Genomic DNA, 16,636 nt, shown 5'->3' with positions numbered 1-16,636 from the left:
TGTCATAAACACAGCTGTAGTTCCCTTGGTGGGAGTCATCTGCAGCAGGGAAGAGGAAGGCAGCAGAGTGATTGACAGCTGGCTGGGTTCTGTTGGAGCCGGTGAACGTGAGGAGGAAGGAGCCTCCTGGGTACTGTGGCTGAATGGAGCAGGTGATGGTGAAGTTGTAGCCCCTGAACACCTCGGGCCCCTGGTGGCCCCTGAAGACCCCTCCCATTGAGTCGGTCAGGAAGATATCAGGCTGGACCAGGAGATCTGTAACAATAAAAGAGAACAAGAAGAACCTCTTCAACTAGTTTCCTATAGATATGACAATAACATCAGCATGTAACAGTGCCAGCCACCCTTCCTCACAGGGCAACATGAGTAGTGGGCCTACAGTCACTGAGACAACATATGTTGATATCAGGCTGAAGCAGGACATCTGGAACAAGAGGAGAGAAAAAGAAAACGTAGCTCCTCAACTACTTTCCTCATTTAGATGTGACAATAACATGACATGTGACAGTGGTAGTGAGTAGAGACGTTCACTGAGATAACACTCAAATACAAAAGCATTCTGGGATATTTAAGTTGTATTTGATTCCTACTTGACTGAGTGATCTATTTAGTAAAGCAGACTGACAAGCTAAACAGTCATCATGAGAGGTGCAGAGGAAGTTGTATGAATGAAGGAAATCAGTTGAATGTAATTATAATATGTTGTTATGACCTGAGCAGATCACTGTGATTCCAGGAAGGAGACGATGACTTCTTAAACACTCCCTCAGTGAAGATTCATCCCCATCACATTTAACTCCAAACGCTCTAGTGGTGTTTCCAGGTAGTACTGAAACAGTGGAGCCACAACCCAGCTGTCTACACACTACTGCAGCTACAGCCGCCTGGTCCCAGTCTTTAATTCCCATAGTCCTCCACTCTCCCTGGTCGTACCGCTCCACTCCACCAGCACAGCGACTGCCTCCTCCCACCAGCCTCACATCATCAGGCTCTGAGAAAAGAAAAGAGAGAGACAGTAATCTTACTATCTTCTCAGTAAAACACACCTATATTGTCTCTCATATTCTTCACTACAGGTGAGAAACAATGTAGATTGAGTGACAAACTCTTTCTTACCTGAGCAGGTGAGTCCAACAGCATTACCAGGTGGGCAGGTGTTGTTTTTTCTGTCTGAGGTGTCACAGTCCAGGAGAAGGGACTCTTTGCCTTTACACTGGAACTCTTTATCCCAGGTCTGACCCTCACCTTCTCCATAGAGCCCCCCCTGTAGAGCTGCAGGAGCCCCACAACCAAGCTCCCTACAGACTACCTCTGCATCCTGCCGGTCAAAGTCAGCTTCACACACTGAGGCCCAAGACTGATTGGACTTCACCTCCACTCTCCCAGAGCAGAGACCAGCTCCATCCACAAGCCGCACAGAGTCTGTAAAAAAAGAGTTGGTTGAACATTCAATCAGTTTTGTTCATGACACTGTCAAGGACTAAACACAAAGATGTTGGATAAAAGATTGTAGTTTGCTATGTTTGATACTGTAAGAGGTAGAAATGGGTTCTTAGTCACTCAGGATCGGGTTGGGAATAATGCAGGTAGGAGACAGGAATAAGTTCACTTCACTTTATAGAAAATAAACAGCTGGACATCCCATCAGGCAGCTTCACTTCAGTACCATCTGAACTACAATGATCTGCCCATGAACATTTCCCATAAACCAATATGACAAACACAAATATAATGTTTAAATACATCTGACATCTCTCCCTCTATTTAAATGAAATAAAAACACATAAAACATGATACATGGTAATATTATATAATGTATAAATAAATCTCTCAATATGACCAGTCTCTTACCTGAACAGGTCACATGATGATAATATCCACGATTACAGACACCAAGTGCTCCTGTGATGACACACTGTCCAATAGAAGACTCTTCTCCACTGCACAAACTATATATTGTGACTCTTCCTCTTCCCTTTTCAAACTGAGGTCCTATAGATTCAGCTACAACATTCCCACAGTTCAGCTCTCTACACAAAATCCTAACCTCTCTCATTATGTACCACCACCCAGAACATTGACTTAACCACTCTCCTTCATTGAAGACTTCCACTGTCCCAGAACAGGAAGTGGTCCCATTCACCAGTCTGACTGAGTATTCAGCTGTAAACAGCAGAGAGGAAAACACAGTGGTGAGGACAGATGATGACAGTGATTCTGTTATTCTAACAGCAGTGATGCTTTGTGGTTGACAAGTATTAGTAGTTCCATAAAACACTACTTGTTATTGGGTTTTAGAATGGTTTGTATGGACACATGAATTTCTCCATGTGGGATAATAAAGTTGACTAATATTGAACTGCTATAATCACTGTAGATTTATACTCTACCTACCTGGTGGACTGACGCTTTGAGCCTGGAGATCTGAGGAGAAAGAGAGAGAAAGAGAGACAGAGATAGAGAGAAACAAAAGGAGAAAGGGAGGAGTCAGAGGAAGAGAGAGACAGAGGTTAAATGAACATCAACATGACCTTTCATGATGTGATGGGGAAGACAGGCTTATCGTTGGTATGGTGCAACAACACCCATGTGTACATACACTATATATACAAAAGTATGTGGACACCCCTTCAAATGAGTGGATTCTATTTCAGCCACACCCATTCCTGGCAGATGTATAAAATCATGCACTCCGCCATGCAATTTCCATAGACAACAATTTGCAGTAGAATGGCCTTAATTAAGAGCTCAATGACTTTCAACATGGCAACATCATAGGATACCACCTTTCCAAGTCCGATCGTCAAATTGCATTATCCCCAACCTCTCCTCTTATCCCCCTCTCCTCCTCTCCCTCTTTGCCCCCTGTTCTCTTCTCCCCCCTCTCCTCTTCTCCCTCTCCTCCTCTCCCTCTTTGCCCCCTCTCCTCTTCTCTCCCCTCTCCTCTTCTCTCCCCTCTCCTCTTCTCTCCCCTCTCCTCCCTTTCCCCTCTCCTCACCCTCACTCTCATCTTCCACACCAAACATTCTAATTTGTTTTAATGAACACTTTTTATGACATTAAATTAACCTTCAACTACAGAATATATGAAGGGATTATTGTCATTGTTACATTATATAGGCTACAGGAAGTTATATTCTTCCATTTTAAATAACAGGTTCTCCCTCCATCTACAATCATCAGGTCTGCTTGCAGGTGAACAGAATGTCTTGGAAAGCCAGACCTTTAGACCTCATAGTTCTGTCCAATACATTGTGGATTATTTATTATTTAAACCTTCGTTACAAGTTGGGATTTAGATGTATCACTTTAGTTCATTTCCCTTGACATTTGTACTTCCACTTTTTTGTACACACATCTCACACTCTCTTACACACCAGCTGGCTGAGAGGGCCTTAGTGGAACAGGCGGGCTGAGAGGGCCATAGAGTAGCCGGCTGGCTGAGAGGGCCCTATAGGAGCCATCTGGCTGAGAGGGCCTTAGTGGAACAGGCGGGCTGAGAGCCTTAGTGGAACAGGCGGGCTGAGAGGGCCATAGAGTAGCCGGCTGGCTGAGAGGGCCCTATAGGAGCCATCTGGCTGAGAGGGCCTTAGTGGAACAGGCGGGCTGAGAGGGCCCTATAGGAGCCATCTGGCTGAGAGGGCCTTAGTGGAACAGGCGGGCTGAGAGGGCCATAGAGTAGCCGGCTGGCTGAGAGGGCCCTATAGGAGCCATCTGGCTGAGAGGGCCTTAGTGGAACAGGCGGGCTGAGAGGGCCCTATAGGAGCCATCTGGCTGAGAGGGCCTTAGTGGAACAGGCGGGCTGAGAGGGCCATAGAGTAGCCGGCTGGCTGAGAGGGCCCTATAGGAGCCATCTGGCTGAGAGGGCCCTAGTGGAACAGGCGGGCTGAGAGGGCCCTATAGGAGCCATCTGGCTGAGAGGGCCTTAGTGGAACAGGCGGGCTGAGAGGGCCCTATAGGAGCCATCTGGCTGAGAGGGCCTTAGTGGAACAGGCGGGCTGAGAGGGCCATAGAGTAGCCGGCTGGCTGAGAGGGCCCTATAGGAGCCATCTGGCTGAGAGGGCCCTAGTGGAACAGGCGGGCTGAGAGGGCCCTATAGGAGCCATCTGGCTGAGAGGGCCCTATAGAAGCTATCTGACTGAGAGGGCCCTAGTGGAGCCAGCGGCTGAGAGGGCCCTAGTGGAGCCAGCAGCTGAGAGGGCCCTAGCGGAGACGGCTGGCTGAGAGGCCCCTAGTGGAGCGTTCTGGCTGAGAGGCCCCTAGTGGAGCGTTCTGGCTGAGAGGGCCCTAGCGGAGACGGCTGGCTGAGAGGCCCCTAGTGGAGCGTTCTGGCTGAGAGGCCCCTAGTGGAGCGTTCTGGCTGAGTTGGCCCTAGCGGAGACGGCTGGCTGAGAGGCCCCTAGTGGAGCGTTCTGGTTGAGAGGGCCCTAGTGGAGCCATCTGGCTGAGAGGGCCCTAGCGGAGACGGCTGGCTGAGAGGGCCCTAGTGGAGCCATCTGGCTGAGAGGGCCCTAGTGGAGCCATCTGGCTGAGAGGGCCCTAGTGGAGCCATCTGGCTGAGAGGGTCCTAGTGGGGCCATCTGGCTGAGAGGGCCCTAGTGGAGCCATCTGGCTGAGAGGGCCCTAGTGGAGCCATCTGGCTGAGAGGGCCCTAGTGGAGCCATCTGGCTGAGAGGGCCCTAGTGGAGTAGTTGGAGGCTTTTTTAATGTATATTTTACAGTGTATTGACCTGTACGGCCTCTAGGCTATATACAGGGGGTACCAGTACAGAGTCAATGTGGAGGCTATATACAGGGGTACCGGTACAGAGTCAATGTGGAGGCTATATACAGGGGTACCGGTACAGAGTCAATGTGGAGGCTATATACAGGGGGTACCAGTACAGAGTCAATGTGGAGGCTATATACAGGGGGTACCAGTACAGAGTCACTGTGGAGGCTATATACAGGGGGTACCAGTACAGAGTCAATGTGGAGGCTATATACAGGGGGTACCAGTACAGAGTCCATGTGGAGGCTAAATACAGGGGTACCGTTACAGAGTCAATGTGGAGGGTATATACAGGGGGTACCGGTACAGAGTCAATGTATACAGGGGGTACCGGTACAGAGTCCATGTGGAGGTTATATACAGGGGGTACCAGTACAGAGTCAATGTGGAGGCTATATACAGGGGGTACCGGTACAGAGTCAATGTGGAGGCTATATACAGGGGGTACCAGTACAGAGTCAATGTGGAGGCTATATACAGGGGGTACCAGTACAGAGTCAATGTGGAGGCTATATACAGGGGGTACCAGTACAGAGTCACTGTGGAGGCTATATACAGGGGGTACCAGTACAGAGTCACTGTGGAGGCTATATACAGGGGGTACCAGTACAGAGTCAATGTGGAGGCTATATACAGGGGGTACCAGTACAGAGTCAATGTGGAGGCTATATACAGGGGGTACCAGTACAGAGTCCATGTGGAGGCTAAATACAGGGGTACCGTTACAGAGTCAATGTGGAGGGTATATACAGGGGGTACCGGTACAGAGTCAATGTATACAAGGGGTACCGGTACAGAGTCCATGTGGAGGTTATATACAGGGGGTACCAGTACAGAGTCAATGTGGAGGCTATATACAGGGGGTACCGGTACAGAGGGGGGCCTCTAGGCTATATACAGGGGGTACCAGTACAGAGTCAATGTGGAGGCTATATACAGGGGGTACCAGTACAGAGTCAATGTGGAGACTATATACAGGGGGTACCAGTACAGAGTCAATGTGGAGGCTATATACAGGGGGTACCAGTACAGAGTCAATGTGGAGGCTATATACAGGGGGTACCAGTACAGAGTCAATGTGGAGGCTATATACAGGGGTACCAGTACAGAGTCACTGTGGAGGCTATATACAGGGGGTACCAGTACAGAGTCAATGTGGAGGCTATATACAGGGGGTACCAGTACAGAGTCAATGTGGAGGCTATATACAGGGGGTACCAGTACAGAGTCACTGTGGAGTCTATATACAGGGGGTACCGGTACAGAGTCAATGTGGAGGCTATATACAGGGGGTACCGGTACAGAGTCAATGTGGAGGCTATATACAGGGGGTAACAGTACAGAGTCAATGTGGAGGCTATATACAGGGGGTAACAGTACAGAGTCAATGTGGAGGCTATATACAGGGGTACCAGTACAGAGTCAATGTGGAGGCTATATACAGGGGGTACCAGTACAGAGTCACTGTGGAGGCTATATACAGGGGGTACCAGTACAGAGTCACTGTGGAGGCTATATACAGGGGGTACCAGTACAGAGTCACTGTGGAGTCTATATACAGGGGTACCAGTACAGAGTCACTGTGGAGGCTATATACAGGGGTACCAGTACAGAGTCAATGTGGAGGCTATATACAGGGGGTACCGGTACAGAGGGGGGCCTCTAGGCTATATACAGGGGTACCAGTACAGAGTCAATGTGGAGGCTATATACAGGGGTACCAGTACAGAGTCAATGTGGAGACTATATACAGGGGGGTACCAGTACAGAGTCAATGTGGAGGCTATATACAGGGGGTACCAGTACAGAGTCAATGTGGAGGCTATATACAGGGGTACCGGTACAGAGTCAATGTGGAGGCTATATACAGGGGGTACCAGTACAGAGTCAATGTGGAGGCTATTACAGGGTACCAGTACAGAGTCACTGGGAGCTATATACAGGGGGTAACAGTACAGAGTCAATGTGGAGGCTATATACAGGGGGTAACAGTACAGAGTCAATGTGGAGGCTATATACAGGGGGTACCCAGTACAGAGTCAATGTGGAGGCTATATACAGGGGGTACCAGTACAGAGTCACTGTGGAGGCTATATACAGGGGGTACCAGTACAGAGTCACTGTGGAGGCTATATACAGGGGGTACCAGTACAGAGTCACTGTGGAGGTCTATATACAGGGGGTACCAGTACAGAGTCACTGTGGAGGCTATATACAAGGGTACTGGTACAGAGTCACTGTGGAGTCTATATACAGGGGGTACCGGTACAGAGTCAATGTAGAGGCTATATACAGGGGGTACCAGTACAGAGTCACTGTGGAGTCTATATACAGGGGGTACCAGTACAGAGTCAATGTGGAGGCTATATACAGGGGGTACCAGTACAGAGTCAATGTGGAGGCTATATACAGGGGGTACCAGTACAGAGTCAATGTGGAGGCTATATACAGGGGGTACCAGTACAGAGTCAATGTGGAGGCTATATACAGGGTAACTGGTACAGAGTCAATGGGGAGGCTATATACAGGGGTACTGGTACAGAGTCAATGTGGGGGCTATATACAGGGGGTACCAGTACAGAGTCAATGTGGAGGCTATATACAGGGGGTACCCGGTACAGAGTCAATGTATACAGGGGGGTACCGGTACAGAGGTCAATGTGGAGGCTATATACAGGGGGTACCAGTACAGAGTCAATGTGGAGGCTATATACAGGGGGTACCAGTACAGAGTCAATGTGGAGGCCAAATACAGGGGTACCAGTACAGAGTCAATGTGGAGGCTTTATACAGGGGGTACCAGTACAGAGTCAATGTGGAGGCTATATACAGGGGGTACCAGTACAGAGTCAATGTGGAGGCTATATACAGGGGGTACCAGTACAGAGTCAATGTGGAGGCTATATACAGGGGGTACCAGTACAGAGTCAATGTGGAGGTTATATACAGGGGGTACCAGTACAGAGTCAATGTGGAGGCTATATACAGGGGTACTGGTACAGAGTCAATGTGGAGGCTATATACAGGGGGTACCGGTACAGAGTCAATGTGGAGGTTATATACAGGGGTACCAGTACAGGTCAATGTGGAGGCTATATACAGGGGTACCAGTACAGAGTCAATGTGGAGGCTATATACAGGGGGTACCGGTACAGAGTCAATGTGGAGGCTATATACAGGGGGTACCGGTACAGAGTCAATGTGGAGGCTATATACAGGGGGTACCAGTACAGAGTCAATGTGGAGGCTATATACAGGGGTACCAGTACAGAGTCACTGTGGAGGCTATATACAGGGGGTACCGGTACAGAGTCAATGTGGAGGCCTATATACAGGGGGTAACAGTACAGAGTCAATGTGGAGGCTATATACAGGGGGTACCGGTACAGAGTCAATGTGGAGGCTATATACAGGGGGTACCGGTACAGAGTCAATGTGGAGGCTATATACAGGGGGTACCGGTACAGAGTCAATGTGGAGGCTATATACAGGGGGTACCAGTACAGAGTCAATGTGGAGGCCTATATACAGGGGGTACCGGTACAGAGTCAATGTGGAGGCTATATACAGGGGGTACCAGTACAGAGTCAATGTGGAGGCTATATACAGGGGGTACCGGTACAGAGTCAATGTGGAGGCTATATACAGGGGGTACCAGTACAGAGTCAATGTGGAGGCTATATACAGGGGTACCAGTACAGAGTCACTGTGGAGGCTATATACAGGGGGTACCAGTACAGAGTCAATGTGGAGGCTATATACAGGGGGTACCAGTACAGAGTCAATGTGGAGGCTATATACAGGGGGTACCAGTACAGAGTCACTGTGGAGTCTATATACAGGGGGTACCGGTACAGAGTCATGTGGAGGCTATATACAGGGGGTACCGGTACAGAGTCAATGTGGAGGCTATATACAGGGGGTAACAGTACAGAGTCAATGTGGAGGCTATATACAGGGGGTAACAGTACAGAGTCAATGTGGAGGCTATATACAGGGGGTACCAGTACAGAGTCAATGTGGAGGCTATATACAGGGGGTACCAGTACAGAGTCACTGTGGAGGCTATATACAGGGGGTACCAGTACAGAGTCACTGTGGAGGCTATAGTACAGGGGGTACCAGTACAGAGTCACTGTGGAGTCTATATACAGGGGGTACCAGTACAGAGTCACTGTGGAGGCTATATACAGGGGTACTGGTACAGAGTCACTGTGGAGTCTATATACAGGGGGTACCAGTACAGAGTCAATGTAGAGGCTATATACAGGGGGTACCAGTACAGAGTCACTGTGGAGTCTATATACAGGGGGTACCAGTACAGAGTCAATGTGGAGGCTATATACAGGGGGTACCAGTACAGAGTCAATGTGGAGGCTATATACAGGGGGTACCAGTACAGAGTCAATGTGGAGGCTATATACAGGGGGTACCAGTACAGAGTCAATGTGGAGGCTATATACAGGGTACTGGTACAGAGTCAATGGGGAGGCTATATACAGGGGGTACTGGTACAGAGTCAATGTGGAGGCTATATACAGGGGTACCAGTACAGAGTCAATGTGGAGGCTATATACAGGGGTACCAGTACAGAGTCAATGTGGAGGCTATATACAGGGGTACCAGTACAGAGTCAATGTGGAGGCTATATACAGGGGTCCGGTACAGAGTCAATGTGGAGGCTATATACAGGGGTACCGGTACAGAGTCAATGTGGAGGCTATATACAGGGGTACCGGTACAGAGTCAATGTGGAGGCTATATACAGGGGTACCAGTACAGAGTCAATGTGGAGGCTATATACAGGAGGTACTGGTACAGAGTCAATGTGGAGGCTATATACAGGGGGTACCAGTACAGAGTCAATGTGGAGGCTATATACAGGGGGTACTGGTACAGAGTCAATGTGGAGGTTATATACAGGGGGTACTGGTACAGAGTCAATGTGGGGGCTATATACAGGGGGTACCAGTACAGAGTCAATGTGGAGGCTATATACAGGGGGTACCGGTACAGAGTCAATGTATACAGGGGGTACCGGTACAGAGTCAATGTGGAGGCTATATACAGGGGGTACCAGTACAGAGTCAATGTGGAGGCTATATACAGGGGGTACCAGTACAGAGTCAATGTGGAGGCCAAATACAGGGGTACCAGTACAGAGTCAATGTGGAGGCTTTATACAGGGGGTACCAGTACAGAGTCAATGTGGAGGCTATATACAGGGGGTACCAGTACAGAGTCAATGTGGAGGTTATATACAGGGGGTACCAGTACAGAGTCAATGTGGAGGCTATATACAGGGGGTACCAGTACAGAGTCCAATGTGGAGGCTATATACAGGGGTACTGGTACAGAGTCAATGTGGAGGCTATATACAGGGGTACTGGTACAGAGTCAATGTGGAGGCTATATACAGGGGTACTGGTACAGAGTCAATGTGGAGGCTATATACAGGGGGTACCAGTACAGAGTCAATGTGGAGGCTATATACAGGGGTACTGGTACAGAGTCAATGTGGAGGCTATATACAGGGGTACTGGTACAGAGTCAATGTGGAGGCTATATACAGGGGTACTGGTACAGAGTCAATGTGGAGGCTATATACAGGGGTACTGGTACAGAGTCAATGTGGAGGCTATATACAAGGGGGTACCGGTACAGAGTCAATGTGGAGGTTATATACAGGGGGTACCAGTACAGAGTCAATGTGGAGGCTATATACAGGGGTACCAGTACAGAGTCAATGTGGAGGCTATATACAGGGGGTACCGGTACAGAGTCAATGTGGAGGCTATATACAGGGGTACCGGTACAGAGTCAATGTGGAGGCTATATACAGGGGGTACCAGTACAGAGTCAATGTGGAGGCTATATACAGGGGTACCAGTACAGAGTCACTGTGGAGGCTATATACAGGGGGTACCGTACAGAGTCAATGTGGAGGCTATATACAGGGGGTAACAGTACAGAGTCAATGTGGAGGCTATATACAGGGGGTACCGGGTACAGAGTCAATGTGGAGGCTATATACAGGGGGTACCGGTACAGAGTCAATGTGGAGGCTATATACAGGGGGGTACCGGTACAAGAGTCATGTGGAGGCTATATACAGGGGGTACCAGTACAGAGTCAATGTGGAGGCTATATACAGGGGTACCAGTACAGAGTCACTGTGGAGGCTATATACAGGGGTACCGGTACAAGAGTCAATGTGGAGGCTATATACCAGGGGGTAACAGTACAGAGTCAATGTGGAGGCTATATACAGGGGTACCGGTACAGAGTCAATGTGGAGGCTATAATACAGGGTGCGGGTACAGGGGCTTACAGGGGAAGTAAATGTGGAGGCTATATACAGGGGGTAACCGAGTACAGAGTCAATGTGGAGGCTATATACAGGGTACCGGTACCCCAGGGGTACAGAGTCAATGTGGAGGCTATATACAGGGGGTAACCGGTACATGAAGTACAATGTGGAGGCTATATACAGGGGGTACCGGTACAGAGTCAATGTGGAGGCTAATATACAGGGGGTAACAGTACAGAAGTCAATGTGGAGGCTAATATACAGGGGGTAACAGTACAGAGTCAAATGTGGAGGGCTATATACAGGGGTACCGGTACAGAGTCAATGTGGAGGCTATATACAGGGGGTACCAGTACAGAGTCAATGTGGAGGCTATATACAGGGGGTACCAGTACAGAGTCAATGTGGAGGCTATATACAGGGGGTACCAGTACAGAGTCAATGTGGAGGCTATATACAGGGGGTACCAGTACAGAGTCAATGTGGAGGCTATATACAGGGGTACCAGTACAGAGTCAATGTGGAGGCTATATACAGGGGGTACCGGTACAGAGTCAATGTGGAGGCTATATACAGGGGTACCGGTACAGAGTCAATGTGGAGGCTATATACAGGGGGTACCAGTACAGAGTCAATGTGGAGGCTATATACAGGGGTACGGTACAGAGTCAATGTGGAGGCTATATACAGGGGTACCGGTACAGAGTCAATGTGGAGGCTATATACAGGGGGTACCAGTACAGAGTCAATGTGGAGGCTATATACAGGGGGTACCAGTACAGAGTCAATGTGGAGGCTATATACAGGGGTTACCAGTACAGAGTCAATGTGGACGCTATATACAGGGGGTACCGGTACAGAGTCAATGAGGAGGCTATATACAGGGGGTACCGCGTACAGAGTCAATGTGGAGGCTATATACAGGGGTACCGGTACAGAGTCATGTGGAGGCTATATACAGGGGGTACCAGACAGAGTCAATGTGGAGGCTATATACAGGAGGTACTGGACCAGAGTCAATGTGGAGGCTAATATACAGGGGGTACCAGTAAGAGTCCAATGTGGAGGCTACTATACAGGGGGTACCTGGTACAGAGTCAATGTGGAGGTTATATACAGGGGGTCACTGGTACAAGAGTCAATCGTGGGGCTATATAACAGGGGAGTACCAGTACAGAGTCAATGTGGAGGCTATATACAGGGGGTACCGGTACAGGAGTCAATGTTATACAGGGGGTACCGGTACAGAGTCCATGTGGAGGCTATATACAGGGGGTACCAGTACAGAGTCAATGTGGAGGCTATATACAGGGGGTACCGGTACAGAGTCAACGTAGAGGCTATATACAGGGGGTACCGGTACAGAGTCACCGTGGAGACCATATACATGGGTACCAGTACAGAGTCACTGTGGAGACTATATACATGGGGTACCAGTACAGAGTCACTGTGGAGACTATATACAGGGGGTACGAGTACAGAGTCAATGTGGAGGCTATATACAGGGGGTACTGGTACAGAGTCAATGTGGAGGCTATATACAGGGGGTACCGGTACAGAGTCAATGTGGAGGCTATATACAGGGGTACCGGTACAGAGTCAATGTGGAGGCTATATACAGGGGTACCAGTACAGAGTCAATGTGGAGGCTATATACAGGGGGTACCAGTACAGAGTCAATGTGGAGGCTATATACAGGGGGTACAGTACAGAGTCAATGTGGAGGGTATATACAGGGGGTACCGGTACAGAGTCAATGTATACAGGGGGTACCAGTACAGAGTCAATGTGGAGGCTATATACAGGGGGTACCGGTACAGAGTCAACGTAGAGGCTATATACAGGGGGTACCGGTACAGAGTCACTGTGGAGACTTATACATGGGGTACCAGTACAGAGTCAATGTGAGGCTATATACAGGGGTACCAGTACAGAGTCAATGTGGAGGCTATATACAGGGGGTACCGTACAGAGTCCTGTGGAGGCTATATACAGGGGGTACTGGTACAGAGTCAATGTGGAGGCTATATACAGGGGGTACCGGTACAGAGTCAATGTGGAGGCTATAACAGGGGGTACTGGTACAGAGTCAATGTGGAGGCTATATACAGGGGGTACCGGTACAGAGTCAATGTGGAGGCTTTATACAGGGGTACCGGTACAGAGTCAATGTGGAGGCTATATACAGGGGGTACCAGTACAGAGTCAATGTGGAGGCTATATACAGGGGGTACCAGTACAGAGTCAATGTGGAGGCTATATACAGGGGGTACCGGTTACAGAGTCAATGTGGAGGCTATATACAGGGGGTACCAGTACAGAGTCATGTGGAGGCTATATACAGGGGGTACCGGTACAGAGTCAATGTGGAGGCTATATACAGGGGGTACCGGTACAGAGTCAATGTGGAGGCATATACAGGGGTACCAGTACAGAGTCACTGTGGAGGCTATATACAGGGGGTACCGGTACAGAGTCATGTGGAGGCTATATACAGGGGGTAACAGTACAGAGTCAATGTGGAGGCTATATACAGGGGGTACCGGTACAGAGTCAATGTGGAGGCTATATACAGGGGGTACCGGTACAGAGTCAATGTGGAGGCTATATACAGGGGGTACATACAGAGTCAATGTGGAGGCTATATACAGGGGGTACCGGTACAGAGTCAATGTGGAGGCTATATACAGGGGGTACCGGTACAGAGTCAATGTGGAGGCTATATACAGGGGTACCGGTACAGAGTCAATGTGGAGGCTATATACAGGGGGTACCGGTACAGCCGTCAATGTGGAGGCTATATACAGGGGGTAACAGTACAGAGTCAATGTGGAGGCTATATACAGGGGGTAACAGTACGAGTCAATGTGGAGGCTATATACAGGGGGTACCAGTACAGAGTCAATGTGGAGGCTATATACAGGGGGTACCAGTACAGAGTCACTGTGGAGGCTATATACAGGGGGTACCAGTACAAAGTCACTGTGGAGGCTATATACAGGGGTACCAGTACAGAGTCACTGTGGAGTCTATATACAGGGGGGTACCAGTACAGAGTCACTGTGGAGGCTATATACAGGGGTACCGGTACAGAGTCACTGTGGAGTCTATATACAGGGGGTACCAGTACAGAGTCAATGTAGAGGCTATATACAGGGGGTACCAGTACAGAGTCAATGTGGAGGCTATATACAGGGGGTACCGGTACAGAGTCAATGTGGAGGCTATATACAGGGGGTACCGGTACAGAGTCAATGTGGAGGCTATATACAGGGGTACCAGTACAGAGTCACTGTGGAGGCTATATACAGGGGGTACCGGTACAGAGTCAATGTGGAGGCTATATACAGGGGGTAACAGTACAGAGTTCAATGTGGAGGCTATATACAGGGGGTACTGGTACAGAGTCAATGTGGAGGTTATATACAGGGGGTACTGGTACAGAGTCAATGTGGGGGCTATATACAGGGGGTACCAGTACAGAGTCAATGTGGAGGCTATATACAGGGGGTACCGGTACAGAGTCAATGTATACAGGGGGTACCGGTACAGAGTCCATGTGGAGGCTATATACAGGGGGTACCAGTACAGAGTCAATGTGGAGGTTATATACAGGGGGTACCAGTACAGAGTCAATGTGGAGGCTATATACAGGGGGTACCGGTACAGAGTCAACGTAGAGGCTATATACAGGGGTACCGGTACAGAGTCACCGTGGAGACCATATACATGGGGTACCAGTACAGAGTCACTGTGGAGACTATATACAGGGGGTACCGGTACAGAGTCAATGTGGAGGCTATATACAGGGGTACCGGTACAGAGTCAATGTGGAGGCTATATACAGGGGTACCAGTACAGAGTCAATGTGGGGGCTATATACAGGGGGTACCGGTACAGAGTCAATGTGGAGGCTATATACAGGGGGTACCGGTACAGAGTCAATGTGGAGGCTATATACAGGGGTACCAGTACAGAGTCACTGTGGAGGCTATATACAGGGGGTACCGGTACAGAGTCAATGTGGAGGCTATATACAGGGGGTAACAGTACAGAGTCAATGTGGAGGCTATATACAGGGGGTACTGGTACAGAGTCAATGTGGAGGCTAAATACAGGGGTACCGTTACAGAGTCAATGTGGAGGGTATATACAGGGGGTACCGGTACAGAGTCAATGTATACAGGGGGGTACCGGTACAGAGTCCATGTGGAGGTTATATACAGGGGGTACCAGTACAGAGTCAATGTGGAGGCTATATACAGGGGGTACCGGTACAGAGTCAACGTAGAGGCTATATACAGGGGGTACCGGTACAGAGTCACTGTGGAGACTATATACATGGGGTACCAGTACAGAGTCACTGTGGAGACTATATACATGGGGTACCAGTACAGAGTCACTGTGGAGACTATATACAGGGGGTACCAGTACAGAGTCAATGTGGAGGCTATATACAGGGGGTACCAGTACAGAGTCACTGTGGAGTCTATATACAGGGGGTACCAGTACAGAGTCAATGTGGAGGCTATATACAGGGGGGTACCAGTACAGAGTCAATGTGGAGGCTATATACAGGGGGGTACCAGTACAGAGTCAATGTGGAGGCTATATACAGGGGGTACCAGTACAGAGTCACTGTGGAGTCTATATACAGGGGGTACCAGTACAGAGTCAATGTGGAGGCTATATACAGGGGGTACCAGTACAGAGTCAATGTGGAGGCTATATACAGGGGGTACCAGTACAGAGTCAATGTGGAGGCTATATACAGGGGGGTACCAGTACAGAGTCAATGTGGAGGCTATATACAGGGGGTACCAGTACAGAGTCACTGTGGAGTCTATATACAGGGGGTACCAGTACAGAGTCAATGTGGAGGTTATATACAGGGGGGTACCAGTACAGAGTCAATGTGGAGGCTATATACAGGAGGTACCGGTACAGAGTCAACGTAGAGGCTATATACAGGGGGTACCGGTACAGAGTCACCGTGGAGACCATATACATGGGGTACCAGTACAGAGTCACTGTGGAGACTATATACAGGGGGTACCGGTACAGAGTCAATGTGGAGGCTATACAGGGGGTACCGGTACAGAGTCAATGTGGAGGCCTATATACAGGGGGTACCGGTACAGAGTCAATGTGGGGGCTATATACAGGGGGTACCAGTACAGAGTCCATGTGGAGGCTAAATACAGGGGTACCGGTACAGAGTCAATGTGGAGGCTATATACAGGGGTACCAGTACAGAGTCAATGTGGGGGCTATATACAGGGGGGTACCAGTACAGAGTCCATGTGGAGGCTAAATACAGGGGTACCGTTACAGAGTCAATGTGGAGGGTATATACAGGGGGTACCGGTACAGAGTCAATGTATACAGGGGGTACCGGTACAGAGTCCATGTGGAGGTTATATACAGGGGGTACCAGTACAGAGTCAATGTGGAGGCTATATACAGGGGGTACCGGTACAGAGTCAACGTAGAGGCTATATACAGGGGGTACCGGTACAGAGTCACTGTGGAGACTATATACATGGGGTACCAGT

General features: G+C 49.3%; 1 protein-coding gene across 1 annotated transcript in view; it reads right to left on the bottom strand.

Annotated features, from left to right (window-relative positions):
• Positions 1 to 7: 7 nt before the first annotated feature.
• LOC116371778 (uncharacterized) overlaps positions 8 to 16,636 on the bottom strand; it is a gene marked incomplete at its 3' end in the record, with an annotated part of 31,382 nt that continues 14,753 nt past the window's right edge. Inside the window, exon 4 of the mRNA XM_031820788.1 lies at positions 8 to 255. Within this exon, the coding sequence (XP_031676648.1) occupies positions 8 to 255 (248 nt within the window). The remainder of the gene's footprint in view (positions 256 to 16,636) is intronic.

Source organism: Oncorhynchus kisutch, unplaced genomic scaffold (assembly GCF_002021735.2).
Source record: "Oncorhynchus kisutch isolate 150728-3 unplaced genomic scaffold, Okis_V2 scaffold3655, whole genome shotgun sequence".
Taxonomy (NCBI): Eukaryota; Metazoa; Chordata; class Actinopteri; order Salmoniformes; family Salmonidae; genus Oncorhynchus; species Oncorhynchus kisutch.
Note: the sequence above shows the minus strand (reverse complement) of the source record. Positions and strands in the feature narration are given on the sequence as shown.